Source organism: Haliaeetus albicilla, chromosome 25 (genome assembly GCF_947461875.1).
Source record: "Haliaeetus albicilla chromosome 25, bHalAlb1.1, whole genome shotgun sequence".
In the NCBI taxonomy this organism is placed as follows: Eukaryota; Metazoa; Chordata; class Aves; order Accipitriformes; family Accipitridae; genus Haliaeetus; species Haliaeetus albicilla.
The window spans coordinates 17,907,917-17,928,218 of record NC_091507.1 but is presented as its reverse complement, the minus strand read 5'-3'; the positions used below and the strand labels follow the sequence as shown (position 1 = coordinate 17,928,218).

At 41.5% G+C, this 20,302-nt stretch overlaps 1 protein-coding gene across 1 annotated transcript in view; it reads right to left on the bottom strand.

Moving 5' to 3' along the window:
* SLC9A4 (solute carrier family 9 member A4) overlaps window positions 1-20,249 on the bottom strand; it is a 38,032-nt gene extending 17,783 nt beyond the window's left edge. Inside the window, exons 1-7 of the mRNA XM_069770134.1 lie at window positions 19,949-20,249; window positions 16,408-16,871; window positions 10,990-11,249; window positions 7,655-7,872; window positions 2,821-3,023; window positions 636-722; window positions 118-188 (exon numbers count right to left, since the gene is read on the bottom strand). Of these exons, the coding sequence (XP_069626235.1) occupies window positions 118-188; window positions 636-722; window positions 2,821-3,023; window positions 7,655-7,872; window positions 10,990-11,249; window positions 16,408-16,871; window positions 19,949-20,210 (1,565 nt within the window). The 5' untranslated portion in view covers window positions 20,211-20,249. The remainder of the gene's footprint in view (window positions 1-117; window positions 189-635; window positions 723-2,820; window positions 3,024-7,654; window positions 7,873-10,989; window positions 11,250-16,407; window positions 16,872-19,948) is intronic.
* Between the last annotated feature and the right edge of the window lie 53 nt (window positions 20,250-20,302).

Genomic DNA, 20,302 nt, shown 5'->3' with positions numbered 1-20,302 from the left:
TTCATGCTACTTTAGCTTTATGGGGCACAAGATTGATTTCCTATTCTATTTACCTATTGTATTTTACATGATAGATAGGATATTTTATTATAGTAGGCTGCAATAAGAGATTCTTACTTATCTCTCAGCTGATAATGACTCCAATGTCCACATATGTCTTCAATACCAGCCTTCAAGTGATCCATCAACTAAAGAAATGAAACAAACATGGAAAAATTTTAAGTGGTCATTATAAGAAAATAATGTCACCACAAATACGCCATTATTGTGTGTCTAGAACCAGTCAAAAGATGGCAACAAAGGTATCCGACAAATCTAGCAGGGAAGGATGATGAGCACATTTTGTAAACACTGCCTTTGTTTCTGTCCTCCCATGGTCACCAGTATCAAGAAGTAAGGGCCCTGCTACACCATGACACTTGTAGTACCATATTATGATAGTCACTATGAATATAAACGAGATATCATATTTTAAAAAATTATGCCTAAGGTTTCCTCTAAATGTCGTTAAAAGCATTCAGTGTCCAAATCCACTGAATGCCGCTGCTACCAAATGCCCCCCTCTGCCCAGCTCTTTTGGCATACCCTTTCTCTTCTTCTTTTTAGGATGCCAGCTACTGATACAAAAAACTTACTCGCACATGAATTTCTTCATTGATAGACTCCTTTTTGTTGGTCTTTTTAACATCTAGGTATCTGACCAATGGTCCGATTGTGATTCCCTGCATTTGGAACAACAAGTTGAAATGTTAATTATCTTTTAGAAAAAACAGAAAGAAAACAAAAGGATTTAATCTTAATCAATTAGGAAAACAGTGTCTTAGGCACAAGAATGATCTATTACTTGAATGGAGAGATACAGAAGAGGATTAAAACTCAAAGACTTAAAAAAAATTAAACACCAGGGTTTTTTCAAGAGAGACTGTATTTATCGACATATTTTAACTTTGTAAAGTAGCTGACTAACCTTCTTCAAAGCAGCACTCACTTGAAAGAAAACATTAAGTTTGTGAGGTTCTTACAAACTTGAAACCTCTTCAACATTTTTAGAATTAAATATTTGCATTTTTTTCACTTAGAAACCATTTTCAGCTGTTCCCAATTCTTTATTGCACTGCTACAGAATAGCATTTAGTAAGGGGAAATAGAAACAAAATGTTTTTCCTGAAACATTCTGGTGGAATCTAAGTACCTAATCACAAGTGCATGGTGCTCCATTGGCACCCTGGAATATCTGGGGCATTGGTATGGGAAAATACAGAACATGGGATGTGAGACCTCCAGAAGATCCAGTTCTTCCAGGTACAGCAGTGTAAGCCAAGTGGAACAACACAAACATCTGAAGTAGACACCTATTCTTACAAAACTGAGTTATTTGCTTTATTTTTCTCTAATATTCTTTTACAAAGGATTTCAAAATGCTCTCATTTGATCTCCAAGATGAATGAAGATAAAAGTAAAAAATTCAAAATCCTTCATAGAACAGACATATTGTTTTCTGTTCAGTTTGAGATACACCGCTAGTAGAGAATGATTCTGTGCTGAAGTGGAAAGTTCAAATGCTTCTTAATTTGGAAGCACCAGGAAGAACATGTGGAGTGAACATAAGAGATTTTAGAAACAAAGTGCCCTTTTCCCTGACTATTTCAGAAGACACAGGTTTTCAATATGTACTTTCTGAAAAAGTTATTTAATAATACCTAGAAAGCCCTGAAAGGGTAATTACACAGTGCAGTGCTAAATCTGGCCATAAAATACAATAGCTTTTCCTAGTTTAAGAGTAAATTCAATGCAATCTTCACTATGAAGCTTTCAGTCACCTCTATTACATGAAATATAAGGTCTCCTGATAGCAGCCTTCCCGTACCTAAAGTGGGGCTACAAGAAAGTTGGAGAGGGACTTTTTACAAGGGCATGTAGTGATAGGACAAGGGGTAATGGCTTTAAACTGAAAGAGGGTAGATTTAGATTAGATGTAAGGAAGAAATTCTTCACTGTGAGGGTGGTGAGGCACTGGAACAGGTTGCCCAGAGAAGCTGTGGATGCCCCATCCCTGGCAGTGTTCAAGGCCAGGTTGGATGGGGCTTGGAGCAACCTGGTCTGGTGGAAGGTATCCCTGCTGTCCTGGTTCCAGTTGGGATAGAGTTAATTTTCTTCCTAGTAGCTGATACGGTGCTGTGTTTTGGATTTAGTATGAGAATAATGTTGATAACACACTGATGTTTTAGTTGTTACTAAGCAGCTCTTATCCCAACTCAAGGATTTTTCAGTTTCCCATGCTCTGCCAGTGAGGAGGTGCACAAGAAGCTGGGAGGGACCCTGGCCAGGACAGCTGACCCGAACTAGCCAAAGGCATATTCCATACCATGGGACATCATGCTCAGCGTATAAAGTGGGGGGAGTTGGCCAGGAGGGGCTGATCGCTGCTCGGGGACTGGCTGGGCATCGGTCGGCGGGTGGTGAGCAATTGCATTGTGCACCACTTGTCTTTCTTGGGTTTTATTTCTCTCTCTTTTTGTTATCTCCCTTTTCATTACTATTATTACTGTTATAATTATGTTTTATTTTATTTCAATTATTAAACTGTTCTTATTTCAACACATGAGTTTTACTTTTTTTCCGATTCTCCTCCCCATCCCACCAGCAGGCAGGGGGGAAGGAGTGAGCAAGCGGCTACATGGTGCTTAGCTGCCGAGTAGGATTAGACCACAACACATCTGCCCATGGCAGGGGCGTTGGAACTAGATGATCTTTAAGGTCCCTTCCAACCCAAACCATTCTATGATTCTACAAAAGCAATCCATTAAGAAATACACTTACTTGGATGAACACGGTGAAATATATAACTACAAGAGTAGCTGTAATGAACAGGTTTTTTCTTGGGAAGAGATTCACTGGAAGCAAGAACGCAAGAGAGAAGCTGCTGGCTCCTCGAAGGCCGCTGTAGGAAATAATTAGTTGGTCTTTGAAGGTGAAGGGATAGGTTCGGAACTTGTTACTGATGTAGAAGAGAGCAAATACACCTAGGAAGGGAAAAAAGCACAAGTATTATTAATCAAGGGGAAAAGGAAAATATTTAAAGCAAAACAACATCTTGGCTCAGGCAGCTGTTGACAGACCTTTCTTTTCAATTTGGGGTTCTTGTGGCTTCTCTTTGACCAACTGCTGGATCTGTTTTGTGTCAAATAATCTCCTAGAAAAGACCATGGTTCCTAACTGCTTCAGGATTTAAATTCACTTATGCAGTTCAGAAGTGAGATTAGGGGAAAAGTTTTACTTTCTATATTTATGTTGCACAGTTCTTCTCCAAAGTGTTCTGGAGACAAGACAAACCACTGGATGAGTTTTTCCTGTGCCTTCCCTTGCAATGTTTCCTGCTTTCTGCACAGTATCTGCCCAAAGTGTTTGAACAGTGCTTTACCAACAAGTCCTGTGGACAGGTTCACTGAAAGGCAAAGAGTAATAGCATTTTAATTTTTAATCCTCTGGCTTATTGTGTCTCTAATTCTCTGTTTATTTCTCAAATTTCATTTTGCTCTTAATAAAAGTTAAAATTAATCAGACAGCCTGTGGCTGTGTAAGGGCTGCAGCTTTTCTTTATAGAGTACATTTAGCAATTTACTTGATTTACTTTTAATCTTCTTCATCTTCCATAAGAAACATGTATACTATGTTTTGTGTTGAAACTGTTAAATTACTGAAGTAAAAGCTGACAAATGCTGATAATTACTGGTGTTATTTTACACAGCTGTCACTGATAAACTCAGTGGATTAATGTAGGTAAGGCCAGTAGCAGCATCATGTTGTGTAGGTTGCTGGATACTGCTTAAAACCTTTTTTTGGCTGCTTATAACTATGCTAGACATCAGCTACTCAGACTGAAACTGTGTATGTGAGGTATCACCCTCAGGCCAATTCTCTTTATTTTATTCAAGCTTCAGAGAAAATGTTGTAATCATTTTTTCAAACAAATTTAGCGGAAAATATCTCAGCCTTCCTCAAGAAAGCTCTAGCACTCCCCTTGGTGTTTGAGAGAAGGATGGACATGTGGCAGCAAAACAGCTTTTGTATCAGGAGAGCACTTCTGTCTTGATTGGAAGGATATTCCAATACAGAATCCAAAAGTAAGGCTCTGAAAGTAAGGCTTTAAAAACTTAGAGGCCATGCTTGGTCCAGGATTAGTAAGAAAACATTTAATTACTTTCTTTTTGCTGTCAACCCACAAGAATCGTATCACCTCTACTGCTCAGAACTTGTGTCATCCCTATATAATAGAGCTGTTCAGATACTCATACTTGAACCTTCACAGGTTTCCCCTTTCCTCCTTTTCCGCTCATTTAAATGCCTTCCTTCAGGGCTGCCAGGCTTAAAAGTCAAAGGTCTTGAAATGTGTATGGGCTTTGAGGGTCAAGCCAACAGCTTCCTCCTCTGGTATTTCTTTTTTTTTTTTTTTTGACTGAGGGATAAGCCACCTGAGAGATTTAAGAAATAGCACCTTAATCTCAGATGTTTGATGCCAACACTTAGCTGGTCCCAAACATTAGACTCAGAGTACTGTAGGCTGGAAAGACCTTTGGAGGTCATCCAACTCCCTACTCAAAGCAGAGCTAATCAGATCAGGTTGGTCAAAGCTCCAGTCAAGTCTTGAATGCCTTTAAGAATGGAGAGCTGGGCCACTGTTAAAATATTGGATCACCCTCATGTTAAGAAATGGGCTCCTACTGTCTAATCAGAATGTCCCATGTTCCAGCTTGTGTCTGTTGCCTCTTGTCCTATTGCTGTGCACGTCTGAGAATTATCTGGCTCCATCTCCTCTCTCTCTTCTGATCGGGTACTCGTAGAAAGTAAGAAGGTCTCTCCTGTGCCATTTCTTCCCCAGGCTGCATAGACCAGACCTCTCAGACTCTCCTTGTACGTCCAGTGTTCCAGCCTCTGATCAGGTTGGTGGCCTCTATTGCACTTGATCCAGAACCTCTATGTCCTTCCTATACTGGGGAGCCCAGCACTGGAGAGAGCACTCTGGAGCCAGCACACACTTCCACCAGTGCTGACAAGAGGGAAAGAAACACTTTGCTGGACTTGCTGGCTACACACTTGCTAATGTAGCCCAGGACACGGTTGACCTTTGTCACAAGGACATAATTCTGGCTTATGTTCAACCTGTTGTCTACCAGGCCAGGTTCTTTTCTGCAGAGGTGCTTACTAGACTCCAAGCCTATGCATGGAGTTATTCCAACCCACATGTAAGTCCTTGCCTGTGCTCTTCCTGAACTTCAGGAGCTTTCTCTCAGCCCATTTCTCCAGCCTGTCCAGGTCCCTTTGAATGGAAGCCATCCAGAATATTGACTGCTCCCTGCAGTTTGGTGTCAGCCACAAACTTGCTCAGTGTGCACTCCATTCCATCCTCCAGGTCACTGATGAAGACATTAAAACAATATTGGTCTCTGTACTGAGCCCTGAGGGATGCCATTAGCCACAAGCTAGATGAGTATTTTCAGCCCAGCGGTCCAGCCAATTCCCTTCCCAGATGAACAACCACTTCAACTGGCCAAAGTCTGCTCTTTGAAGTCCAGGGTTGTAATTCTGCTGTTTGTCAGCTTGCTCACTCCTCTCAGAATCTTAGCATCCACGGTCTTATGGTCACTGCAATTAAGGCTCCCCTGAATCTTCACATCTTCATCCATTTCTTCCTTCTTTGTGAGTGGTAGAGAAGACAAAGCCTATTCTACAGCTGATTCATCAACCAGTCTCCAGCAACTATCACTTGCCTTTTCCTCTCAAGCCATTTTTGCCTTCCCCTTGAGGGCAGAGCTGGCCCTGATGAATCACCTGACAGGTCTTGTTCCTCCTCAGTACCATAGCAGGTGATGCTGGGCCAATGTCCAAGCTCAAGCCTGGCCTCTGTATGTAAAGGGAATATAGACAAGGGCTGAAGGCTGGAGGAGGTGGTGGCAGGTGCCCAACGTAGACTTCTGTCCCACAGGATGCTCCAGCAGGGCCTCCTTTAATTATAAATGAAGCATGGGGGAACTGACCTACTAACTTAGTTAGCCAAGGTACGTGCCTAAATTTCAGTGCTCAGATTATCTCCTCCAAGGCCACCTGATGGAATATTTGGATTTCTCATTTTCTTTAAAAATATAAACTACTCTGAAAAATCTTACTGAAATTCCAGAAGAATGTTATTAAGATGGCCAATTCAGGCACTCAGAAGTTTAAAAATGTCAGAAATAAGATTGCCTGCATAATTGTATTTTTGGCCTTTTCTTGTGGACTACTTTCAAAACATCTTTCATTACAAAAGTATCATTCACTCATATTTTTAACTAAATTGAAATGACACATATCAGTGGATAAGTAGGATGTGTTCCATAATTCATGACCTCTCCAGAGTAAATGCATTTGCCTTCTGTTGCAGCAGTTGTAACTCAACCTGGTACAGAATATTCACGTTCAAAAAAAGTATGGCATAATTCATGGGCAACAGGTCCAAACCAGACCCCTATATAGTGTAGGCAAGGAGTGTACCCTCTCACATCCCTAACACAGTGACTGTAGATGCTGAGGATGTAGGAGGTGAAGAGAGCTCAGAAAGTGGCGAGGCTTGCAAGCCTTTCCTAATTAGCATCTCCCACAGGCTCTGTTGAAGACACTGCCAGAGGGTTGGTCTGACCCAGTAGGTCATTCCCTTTTTTATGTCAGCTAGAATGTTTGGCTGGACGGTACTAGTAAATGAGGGAGAAGATGGCAACGTGTTGCCTCTCTGCTTCCACAGTTGCAGTAAATTCGCTAACAGGCACAAGAGCAGCTCATACAAGAATTCTGCCGGGACTGCTACTACCCACAGAACACAACCAGCCTTCTTATTGCTTCTCCTTTTTCAATGTTACTGTCAACCTATCCTGGACATTAGAAGCGGATGAGAAATTGTGTCCCACAGCTTGTGTGACATCGTCTGGAAACTGCCCTGCCCAAGCTGGAGGGATCCCAGTCTCGGAGATTAGGAAGTAGGAGACCTTTGCAGGAATGGCGAGACACTGTGTGTAGAAATGGAGTAATTTCAAACAGGCACTCTTTTCTAGCAGTTTAAAACTTCAGAGCTGACTTGTGAGGAGCACTAGTATGGCATGGTTGGCTTAGATGTGGTATAAGGAAGGAAATAGAGTCCCTGTTCTGTTATGTAGCAGTGCTAATTTTCACCTTCCCTCTTTTTCAATGCCTCCGGCACTCCTGGCCCAGGACCTGTAGTGTTATGGCACCAGAAGCATGGTGATGTACATTATCTAATTAGTAAGTTAATTACAGTGTGCAATGAAATCATTATGAAGCCCACTTACCCAAGGGCATATAGTTAACTAAGATATAAGTGTCTGTATAGACATAATCATGGTAATATTTTAATTTTGCTTAAAATATTCCATTCTCACCTAATCATAAAGTCTGTGCTTGGAGACTGGCATTCAGATTTGTTTGGGGCTTTTTCCCTCTTTTTGTCCACGTGTAGATTTGTGAAATTAACTTGTCAGTAACATAAGCCTAGTAAATTCATTATTAAACTGGTTATGCCAGTCCGCACAGACTTTTCTAACATACCTTTGTACCAAAGGGTTTCTCTCAGAAGTGCAGAGAAGGTTGCCTGAAAAAGCCGACTTACTCAGTGTCCGCCAAATGAGGCAGAAGAGCAGAGTGAAGCAAATGAAGGCCCAGTTCCACTCGTGGTTTTTCCCCACCGTAGACACTCCCATGAACACAAAAATCAGGGTCTCGCTGACGCTGCTCAGCATCTTCATGAAATATTTTATTGTGGTATAGGAATTCTGGGAAACATTCTCCTCCACGTATTTTTTCATTGTCACCGCACATGCTGTCATCCTGTACCAGGCAAAACATCAGAGATCAGCCACGACCTGTTTTTCTTTTCATTTAAGAACAACCTCAGCCTTCATTACCTGCGCTCTCCATCACCAGCCTCTGACCTTCCTAATATCAAGAAGCATTTTATTTCTTCAGTAACATTAGCTATTTCATTAGATAGAAGAGCATGTGCATTCAGCTTTACAAATCCATTTTGCATACAGGAAAAAGGAAGCAAAGCAGTCAGCCTTCCCGACGAGGAAGTGAGGATATCACGTTCCAGTTCAAAGTCCATTTTATCCTGAATGCCTAACCTACAGCCACCAAGCACCAAATATTTGAGTCTCAAACAAAGGGCAGGTCGGTTTTGTACCAGCCTATGGACGGATCGGTTAGAGGGGGGCAACCTGCCTCTTAGTGATCTTCTTCTTTGAGGAGGTGGTGGTGGGAGAACATGGTGGTCAAGGCCAAAGCTCCTGAGGGCTCGCTGCCAGGGCCAGGGTAAGCTTCAGTGACTCCCCACCCACAGCAGAGAGAAATTCAGTTATCCTACAGAGGTGTCCTTCCCCCCTTTTAGTTACCCAGGGTGTGGGGAATGTGCCTAACGAAGCCAAGGGATGGTTTCCATCTCTTTGCTGTTAATGAAGACTAGAGCCTGCTTCAGAGGCATCAGCAGCTACCCAGCAGAGATGCTGGTAACAACCACAAGGAGCAGTAGTCTTTGAGCAGCCCTACTGAAGGGGCTTTCCTCTTCCCTGCTTCATTTTCCATGGCCATAGGTAATATGTAGACAGAGTGCTATGCTAGTAACATATTCCATCTTCTGTCTAGTTTCTACTGATATTATTTTAGTCCTTGGGGGATTCTTGTGACGATATTTTTCCAAACTTGTGAATTCAGAGAATGCTGACTGTTCATTAAATAACCCTTCATCTAGTTTCTGCTCATTTAATTTCCACTGAAGAAATCTCAAGGGTATTCTCGTGGAGCTGAGACATTTAGCGGGTCCAAGGACACTCTAAGACAAGACCATTAGGCATTAATGTTTAATACTGTTGATTTTCAGAGACACATGCATAATTGACTTTCATGATCCAAGTGAAAAATGAATGAATTCCTCAATAATTCAGAAAGGTGACAATAAGTTCCCATCCCTAAACCAAGCAATAATTTCCTTAATGAAGCAGTAAGAATAATAAATCCCAATTATATTAACATTCTTCTATTACTAATAATTTCAGCACTCTAATGAAAATAAGAAGCAAAAGAAACAAAGAGCTATGTAGCATAGTGTAATGAATAGGCAAGGAAGCAGCATTTTGGGCAGCGCAGGTAAGAAAGGGTCCATACTGTATTAGTGCTCACTACATAGTAGGTCTAACCCTGCTCAACTAAAGTCACCAGTCACCTCAATCAGAACAAATGTGTTGGATGTGCAAAACATTGTACAAGACGTGTCTGCTTTGTCTAATTGCTCAGAAAAACATTTCTCCTTATTTAATATGGTTAAATATTCAGATATTGCTTCCCAGGGCCATCCTGCAAAGGTTTTTTTTACAAACCCAGTTCTACTCTGAAGCTGAACAAATTGGGGTTGTTCAGCCTGGAGAAGAGAAGGTCCAGGGAGACCTTATTGCGGCTTTTCAATACATAAAGGGCATTTATAAGAAAGATGGAGATAAACTTTTTAGTAGTGCCTCTTGCAATAGGACAGGTGGTAATGAACTAAAAGAGGATAGATTTAGACTAGATATAGGGAAGAAATTTTTTACAAGGAGGGTAGTGAAACACTGGAACAGGTTGCCCAGAGGGGTTGTAGATGCCCCATCCCTGGAAACATTCAAAGTCAGGCTGGACAGGGCTCTGAGCAACCTGATCAAGTTGAAGATGTCCCTGCTCGTTGCAGAGGGGTTGGACTAGATGACCTTTAAAAGTCCCTTCCAGCCCAAACTATTCTATGACTCTATGATTCTATGAAATCAGGGTTTGACAAGCGGAGGTGAGTAAATGCACCTGTCTGGACATCAACAGCCACACGGTTGTATTTGTTAGGTTTAAACTGGTTTGCCCTCAATAAAGGGAACTCCCTTCTGCAGCACCAGAGCCCACAAGACCCAGCACGCAAGCTCAGCCCCAACAGAGGCCATGCAAGGCTGCTGCCTCCCACCAGCTGGGCACTGAGCCTGCAGCAGCCAGCAGCACTAGCTGGAGCATTTACCACAATCAGGTTCCCATTTTTTTCCACTATACCCTGCTGAGGGGCTGTTTGGTGTGGTTTCTTTGAAATTCACTTACCAGCAGTTTTCTCGTAAAGTCTCTCACTCTCACCCTTATTCCTTCCTTTCTCTTCTGACCCCTTTCCTGCCGCTGTCCTCTTTCCTTCCCACAATACTCACCCTCTCCGCATTTACTGCGGTCGATAGACCTGCCAGCTTTCTCTCTGCAGTGGGCACCCATGCCGTCACAGCACTTTAAGGAAGCAGTCCCCAGCATTACAGCAGTATCAAGCTATCCTGGTCGCATCAAAATATGACTGTCAATATCCACATACATAAGTATATGTATGCATATGTGCTTGATGCCTGGTTTTGCCCAGTTCAGTTCCAGTGATGCTGTTCAAATGTAATGTAATTCCAGTAAATTATGTTAAAGCTGATGTTCACAGCTGTATACAAAAGCAAGAACTCAGATGTCCTTTATTCTGTTTTCCATACTCATTACTTTTAATCTCTCTTGTAATTGCATAGTGATGATGCTTAGAAGTAAAGACAGTTACACTGATCTATTATCGAATCATTCTCTCATTCTGCTGATCTTACCAGAGGTAGCAGCCAGATGGAGGCAGCACTAGTCATCTTACCCACAGCTTGCAGTATCTTTTCCAACCAGCAAAAATCTAAAAAAATTTCAGAGCAGATACGCACTCCTCAGTAGTACATCTATGTCTATGATGACTATGGATTTGCTTTTCCGAGTTACCACTGCATTTTACAGATCCCTTAAAAGCTATCCACTGCAGATCTCTAGGCCAGAAACTGAAAATGCATGTATTGTACCAACCTCAAACAAACCACCTCCTCAAAACAATGTCGCTTCCCTCGAGAGGGCATCCAAAAAGCCAAAAGGGATACTCACGCCAAAATGCCCGAGATGTAAAGGGTTTCAGCGGACAAGTAAGACAGGTAGCTGAACATGAAGACCAGCAGGGGTTCGATAGCGGAAACGTTGTGGGTGAATCGAGTCATGAGTGCCGAAACGAATCCAAAGACGATGCCAAACAACACGCCACCCAGCCCCACCACGAAGAAGCGAGCGAAGCCAGCAAAGACATCGACAGATTCAATTTCTTCGTACCGGTGCATCTGGGTGAAGGCGATGAAGATGTTATATAAAACCTATGTGTGAAAATAAGGAGACAGCAGTCAGGCATCTTTCTGAACCTGGCAGGCTTATTCATTTCATGGGGGGGGGGTGGGGGTGGTGTGTATATATATATATATATATGCCTAAAATTCCTTTAGACAGCTCAGCAAAATAACAGTTGAAATCTCAGCTGGTTCTTAACAAGTCCCAGAATTAAGGTTCTGTTAAATGTCCTGAAAAAATAGCAAAAAAAAAAAAAGGGGGGGTAAATGGTTACATAATAACAGTAAAACCCTGGGGGATCAGATGCAATTGAAGTAACTGAAAAACACCCATGCTTTTTTGATTTCTGAAGGTAAACTTAATTATTGATCTTTGTAGCAGATGTTGAAAGCCCAGCTGAGTATCTTACCAACCCCAGGCCCTCCCTTCCATGTTCTCCTTCTGAGTCAGGATGGGGCAGGGCAGCGACTAAGAATCACACTTTTGATTTAAAACCCATTTAGGTTGTGTGTATGATCATTAGGCTGGACACACTTCATTAGATGGACTCTGGAATGTTCAATGTTTTTCAATACCACTTGACATAAACATCATGAAACATCACTGGGAATGGGAAAGGAAGAAGGGAAGGGGAAGGGAAGGGGAAGGGAAGGGGAAGGGAAAGGGAAGGGAAGGGAAGGGAAAGGAAAACGGTAGCCTCGGTTTCATATTGTCTCTCGCTAGATAAATACAGCCTCTCTATCCTTACATGTTTTGGGTTTGATGCCACTTAACCTGCCTCCCAGGAACTCTGTGTCAATCTCAAAGTGGAAGACAAAAGTTGTAGCTTTATAAATGGCCTAAAGATCCTTCACACATATATTTTGACTAGAAAGCTTGGAATGACAAAAATAAAAAGAAAACAGTGTCAGATTAGAAGAAAGATTGAATTTGCTACATTATATAATTTGGTCTGTAAAGGTAGTTTCATTTAGTTCAGAGCAGATAAGTTTACTATACTTCTATTATCAATAACATCTTTTCTGCAGAAATTCATGATGAAAAATCTTCAGTATATTCTACTTTCATTCATCTTTTAGAAACTAATAGAAAGTTTCCACAGTAATGAGTGGTGTAGTAATAAAAAGGTCTTAGAGGTTGCTGACAGTCGGTTAACATTAAGTCCTGTCAGATCTGTTTACAGGCAGTGTGTGACACATGAAAGTCACCTTTAAGTTTTCAAGAGAATTTGGGGAACAACTAAAGCCACCAGCTCTCCAAAGCTGTTGCACCAAAGCATTAGTTCAAAAATGCAAAATGGACCAAAATCATTTGCCTTATCTAGTTTTATTTGGTCTTTCTTCTTCATATAGTTAATTCCAGAAGGCTATTAAGAAGATTAAAGTAGATATTTGCAGGTAGAAGAGTCAAGCTCATTAGGATAATAATTATTCCCCAGCTACTATCTAATCTTAAATTGCTGCTGGGAACATATGACCTTGAGCTGTCACACAGCCTGTTCTCCAGGAGGCTCATTGCTAATATTTCTGTGGGACAGGCAAAACACAACAAAATGTTTCATGTGAGAAAATACCCAGAGGTGCCTTTTCCTAATAACCATGTATGAAATTAGGCTCTTCAGTGGCTGATAAGGAAAAGAGGCTTCATGTCTCCACAGTAAAGAAACCTTACTGTACTTACCATATAGCTTTTCATTACAAAGCCTGTTTTGTTGCTGTTCCCCCCTTCTTGCAGACTTCACCCTCTTCCTAAGACTTGTGATTCTTTATAAGTGATACCAAGGCATGAATCTATGCTGACATGAATAAAGCAAATTATTCTCAGCAAATGACTTGGTAAGTTTTTCTCTCTTTTTCTAGTTCCTAAACTGTCTATATGATATAACTGAATTGGCATTACAATGGAAATTATGGAAATATGACATAATTTCCATTTCTTTGCAACATGCTTTGTGGGAGTAAACTGTTCTGTACAACATCCTGCACCGCGTCATACAAGTAAGGCTCCATGTAACGTTGCAGTGTTTATGCCAGTAAATGAAATACTTTAATTCTTCGTATGGTATAAAACCTGAATCAGCTTAGGGTGCCCTTCTCCACTCAAAAAGAAGGGATGGATTGATAGTTGGCCTCATTTAACAACTCTGAGAAAGTTGTGCTTTGGGGTTTTTTTGGGGGGCGTTACCGTGTGGTGGTGTACCACTGGCTGGCTGTTAGAGCCAGGGAGAGGAAGAGAGAGCGTGACACTGCTCACCACAGGGTCCTCCCCGCGGACGGGTCCCTGCTCCGGCTGTCGAGATGGTACAAACATTGCACGTACCATCCACATCAGAAGCGTTGGAAAAAAGAATTTCAAGTGACTGCCTTAACCACCAACACAGGCAGCCCTGATGATAACTCTTTCTTTCCACCCTGGTAACTCTTTCTGACCACATGCATTTAATTTTACTCTAAACAGAGTGGGTCAACTTCAACAGCAGGAGCAGAGAATATCTCCATCCTCCTTCCTAGCGCCCGTACATCCCAGAGAGGTAAATTCAAATCCCCACAAATAAAGAAATCAATTTTACTTGGGCCTCCATCATGCAGTAGGTTTCTTTTAACTGCTCTGCTACCGCATACAAAGAAGAGAGGACACCACTAGAGAAAGTAGTCACTGCCACTCCAATTTGAGTACAGCGTGATGTATAGGTGTTCTCAGTGTTTCTAAAATCAAGCCTCAGAGTTGAAGGAGTCCGGGGAAATATTCTGTTTCCTGATGTACACAGGTGCTCAGCTCCTGTTGAGACAAAAATGGTCTGTGTATATGCAGGAGCAGAGCTTCAGATGCTTGAAATCCTTTGCAGCAAAATCAGGATCCTCCACCTCTGTTCAAGTTTGAAATCTGCACTGAGTTTACCAACATCACTGTTTTGAACAGGGCTTTGAAACTCCCCTAATGTATGATACGTGTTAGGACCAGTCCTGTTGCTGTCTGCGCTATTCAAATACTAACAGTCTACTCAGAAGCAATTGGGAAAAGGAGCAATTAACAGGACCTGGAGCCTTCTTGTTCCATCCATGGACATGGCCTGGCTGAGGAGAATGGGAAAAGGTACAAATGGGTAAAAAGGGTAAATTATCCACTTTTGACCCAGTCCCTTAAGTCAAAGGCACACCTCCTAAATCATCATTTTAATTCCACAGTCTATTATTTTGCAATTTTTTTATACCAGGATATTGAACTAAATATAGGAGAGGGAGCTATTGTTGCCTCAAATGTAATACACAAGTTCAGCAAAATTCATACCAGTTTTTCCTGCTGGGGAAAAAAATGTTCAAGCTGTTAAGCAGACTGGAGAGAACCAGGATATTTGTATTTAAACAATCAAAAAATATGTATGCTTAATATATCTTGGTGATATTATCTTTTTAAACACAGAAAGTTAACTCAAAGGAAACTGTTAAGAGAGAAACAGGGAGGAAATGGTAAGATAAGACACCTGAGATAAACACTTTTAAAGCCTTTAAAAAAGCAAGTGGGGTATCGCAGAGGAGAAAGCCACCCATTGGGCTCCATCCAGGTGACAAATACTTCAGTCTTCTCAAACATGAAGCCAGGTAGAGATTTTCAAAATTTGAATGCCCAGATAGTGGATGAGAGGTGGGTGATGCAGAAATGCATCAGCAGGAGCTGACAAACTGATTGCAAAGATGAGGGTGCCTGGGGCAAAGGGAGCTCACAGCCATGTAGCCGATATTCCCCATGTACAGCCCTTTCTTCTTTTTTCCTAACACACCTAGTGCTGCTGAGAAGTGCCTAAATACCAGGTTTTTAAAGGCTTTCTCTCACCCCACATTTATGCTGTAACAGGATCCTGACTGAAAGCTCAGGTACATACCACCATGAGTTGGACCCACATCATAAATAGCAGCTGGGAACAAAGGGAAGGCAAGGTAAAGAGCCAGTCAAAAAAAAAGATGAAACAAGCTCTTCCAGAGTGAGGAAGAGGTATTATTTTTTGAGGTCTACACTAGAAGGAACCAAAAAGACAAGTGGAAGTGATAGATGCATTGCGGATTCTTTTGTTACAACTATAACACATAAGCAGTTTACATGTAAAGTTAAGTAACATTTGTCCCTTAGTTCTACATCAGCCCTACATCTGATTCACCAAGAAGGATTTGTGATCAATAGGCTGTGGCTGCAAGAAATTACTTCATTCCTTTTCCTTTTCACATTACTCATAAACTGCACTTCTCCCATGAAGCCCTTCAGCAATGAACTCTGTACAGATTTTACAAGTCCAGGTTGTGCCGTACCACATATATAACAGTATCTGAATAGTTTTTATGTGTTTTAGATTCCTGTGATTTAAATTCTGTAAAGATCTTATCTAGCAAAACTCCTTAACTTGCAGTTAACTTGCAGCACATGAGCACTCCTGTTGGTTTCTGAGCAAAGAATTTCCTGCTTGAAATTTCTTCCCTGAAAAACATGCGTGTTCTAAGTGTTTTTTTCAATTGTGGTTCATAGCTAGAACTTCAGGTTGCTCCAAGTTTTAGTAAAACTAATGAGAAAGGGGGAAAAGTATTAGCAAAAGGAGCTCTGTAAAAACATGCTTTTCCTATTTAAACAAAACAAAACAAAACCAAACCACAAAAAACCAAATGAAATCTCTTTTATTGCAGAAGCATTGTCTCTAGATGCTTGAGATAAGACAGCCAAGAAAGGTGAACATTCGTCAGATGTCAATTTTTTTACTGATATAAACAAGTTATGCAAACTTATTAGTGGCTTTTGGAATTCCTGTCTAAGGTCTCTGGGAAACTTTGTAGAAGCCTTCAATCTTTAAGCAGTACAATTTTCTATTTATTTGCTTGCACGATGTCAAGAACGTTCCTAGGACCTACACTGAGCCTACCAGCAGAATCAGCTGTAGCTTGTCCATTCACTTCAGTGAATGCAAGAGCAAGATGTGATGTCTGTTGTGTATGTGTATGCTTCCCTGTTCCAGCAGCTCTAAAACAACACGTTTATGAAAGAGTTAATATAAGATGTAATCTTTAGATACGTTAAATTACTTGTGTGTAATGGAGTGGAGTATTCATAAAATAATGTATCTAGGATCTCCTTGTCCTTTGCCCAATAACCCTACAAGCCACAAGAGATTAAAGAGGGGAAAACAAGGAGTGGAAAGAAACTCACCACAGTTATGCCATCATTTAGCAATGATTCTCCAAAGATCATCATGTAAAGCTGCTCATTAACGGAGGCTTCTTCAAAAACTACCAGGGCTGCCACAGGATCCACAGCTGAAATCATGCTGCCAAAAAGCAGGTTCTGCAGCAGGTCCAGGTCGGTCAGACTGAAGGCTTCGATCTGGCAAACTCCGTAGAGGGAGAGCCCAATCCCAAATGAGTTTACCAGAGATCCCAGCACAGACCACCACAGGATGGACCCAAAGTTTTCAAAAAATGGGCGAGTTGGCATGAAATAGCCCTCCTCCAGGATGATGGGTGGAAGGAGATACAAGAAGTAAATACTTGTGTTCATCACTGGTGGAGATTTGTGATCAGAAGCAAAGATGATCGCTCCTACTAGTGCTCCAATGGCAATCAGGATGCAGCTTTCAGGCATGAGTCTTGGTAAGCGGTGATAGAGATGGAAACCTTGAATAAAACATTAAGGGTATTATTCAAGTTTAAATTAACCTGGTATCAGACAGATGTTTTGCCTGCCTTTGAATACTTTGTCTTCAGGGAGTCAGGTTTTGTTCTTAGGATTATGAATGTAAAAACAGGCAGTACTGTTCCCTTCAAAATTAAACATTCCCAGACTTGTGTCACTAAAGCAGGGGAAGAGTTTGGCCATGAATCTCTTCTTTTTCCGCTCCCCAGCTCTCGATTTCTAAGCAAGCGTGCCTGAGTCTAAGCTCCACTTCTAGGAATGCAGAAACCGCTTTGAAAAGGTACTCTGCAATTTGGAAAGAAAACACTCTTCAAGAATCCTTGCTGCCCAACCGCTACTGCCAAACCTCCGACACACAGTCTTGTCCTTCCATCTCAAAGTGAGCAAAATCCCTGGCTGCAGGTTGGAAGGCAGCTGCTGAGGAGGGTCCCTGGCTGCAGAGCTCCCACTGGATTTGGGCTGACCAGGAACCTGGAGAAGCCCAAGGGAGCAGGGAGCAGCTCAGATGCCACGGTCTGCTCAGCTCCCTCCACTTCCAGCACTCCCGTGAAGCATTGCGTGGACTCCAGGTGATCCACAGACAGCGGGAGTGAGCACTCATGAACAACAAAATATCCAAAGCAGCAGGAATCAAGCCACAGTAACGTAAGGCTTTGCACAAGCCGATTAACCTAATTTTTCTGGGAAAACTGCTGTTCCGACATAAGGCAAACAGTATTTTGTAAAGAACCTTACGAGCTAGTTTACTGAAACAAAACCAGTGATTTCAGCAGAGCTGATCAAATATCTGAGAAAATAATGCGTCCTAAGGGATTTTTTTTCCACACTGGAATAAAGGTTGCGTCTAGACTAGCAAATTAAGCAGGCCAAAGATTTTTCCAAGCAGAAAGGTTCAACTTGCATCCATACAGCCAAATTCTCTTCCCTACCCCAGCAAGAAGCGGTCACATCCAAACTGCCTGTGGGAACCGATCCTGGCCCCCAGCCTGCCCGGGCACTGCCTGGGCGAAGGCTTGTCGACGTCGGCCAGAGCTGAGAAGGAGGACACCAACACCGGTGTGGTACGGACAGTCACACGCAGCTTCCTCACCGGGGGCTCGTTAGTTTACAAACATAGAGGTAGCCAAGCTCTTTTACAGAGGGACAGCTACGCTTACCGTATAAATGTTATATACTTCTTCCCATTTAACAAACACGAATACTGATACCAGTACTGAGATAATGCCTAGCTCGTTTAGTCGCTATACCAGGAACTGTGTAATCATGTTGCGAATGAGAGGTGCCTCTACTAAAAAATGTAAGGAATTTTTCAGGATTTACAAGAATGAGAATGTGGCAGACTAAGAAACCTATAAATCCATTGGCTGTGTCTCCATGCCCGAAGCTAGGTAAACCTTCATCCCATAACTCTAGAAGCTAATGTCATGACTGCATTTCTGTGAACCTCGGATTATCACTGTTCAAAAGTAAAGGAAAAGAAAAATATTTTTATGAATTTTTAAATAATTTATTTAGGACACTATTTGTTTTTATCAAAAAGTATGTTAAGATCATAACTCTACTCATCTCCTTTTTTAGTGAAAAAAAAAAAAATGTTCAAGTCTTCCATCAGTTTTACAGAATAAGGGGATTGTTTTGCCTTTCAAGACCTCAGGAATGTTTCCCACCCTGAAATCTTGAAACCCAGAAAGATAATACCTGAATAAAACACTTAGCATTTTTAACAGTTTGGAAAACTTCTTCCCTGGGTAACCAGATTATTCAGACTAACTCTTTCTTCCAAGTAGGTTGGAAGTCAGCAGGTCCACACTTTTCATCAAAAATAATATTATTTGAAAACTCCCAGCTAAGGAACAGGTCTGCTTGGGAGGCATTACACAGTTCTTCTAAAGTATATATATTTCAAAACAAGAATATTGAGTAGATGAGCCATATGGCAAGTTGTGTGCTTTTATGGATGATGAATAAAGGAATTGATCAATATGCTCAGTGCTAATACACTCTGCTGATGCCCTAACAACAAACTTGATTTCTGAAAATTTCTATTATTATTCTAGCAGTAAAGACATTTGTTTATAGGAATTGGATTGAGATCATCAGCTATTATGAAACTGGCAAATCATGGTCAGTGGTAATGATTTTTGTCAATTGCATGACTATGACATGAAAAATGTTTATCTTCAGGCCACCTCCAGAAAATCATCAGTCACACCTACCAGCCTGTTCTATAGTAATGTTTGAAAATCCTATGGAAAGATCAAAAGGACAGGGAGATCACATGTGTGCAGCTCTTCACATTATTACCATCTTCTTCATTTATTTGATATTGCTGCATTATTCTAAATGGTCAAAATAATTTGAGCCCAGCCATACAAAAGTGTAAGACACACAGCGAGGCATTTTTGCTATGTTAATTGCAGTCCCTACTTCTCCATGAGTTGCCTTTCTTCATTCAGATACCTACATGGAGCTCTAATAGAAGCTAGATGTATTGGTATGTATTCCAAAGGCACTTACCCTACATCTCTGATGACCTACACCCTCTTAGACTCTGGGTCTCTCTCCCCTGGTATTAATTTCTGAGCAACTTCAAACAGCAAACATGTAAACCAAAGACTCTTAGGGAAATGTTTCCCATTATTTGCACAAAGGAAGAACTCTTCCCACTTTTCTCCCCCAAATTCAATACACTTGAAGTCTCAGTCTGGTGTTACTGATTTCTACAGCTGTAGCAGGTTGTAAATTCTGATATCTTGTGATGTTTAAAGACTAGAAAAAGGGATGGACAGCACTGTTTTAGGGGATTGCCGTTGCTACTCACTAGCATAGACAACCCAAGAGACCTGAGCGTTAGAGCTCCTATATTTATTTAAGCAAGCTGGAAGCATTCAGAGGTGGCATTTTGTCATTGTCATGGTAATGAACACACCTGGTTTTTGAGGACAGAAGCTTTAAAAACGATCCCAGCTACAAAAATGCATGGAAGATACTTGGTTACATGATACGTTTTTAACTTCTTGTTGAGGTAGGAGGACCCAAGATCCCATTTTCTACTTACCTATTTTTGCAAGAGAGGCAAGGAGGATCCAAAGAGTAACTTCATAGGGAATTTGCACATAGTCATAGTCCACTGTGAAAACATGTAGCCTCATATCTTGTGAAGAGCCAACAGCATCCCCGTGATCAGGTTCATAGTGAGGCAAGAAACTCTTGCTCAGGTTGGGGTCATCCACATAAGCAGCAGCAGAACAGCATACCAGACTCGACAGCGACAGCAACCAGTTCAAAAGCTTTGCACGTGCGAGCGCGGCAGAGCCCATGTCTGGGGCTGTGACTATTTTATTACAGATATAGCATATAGTGGGTGCATGAAGGTATGCAACACTCACTCCTGTTGATTCGTGCTGCTCAT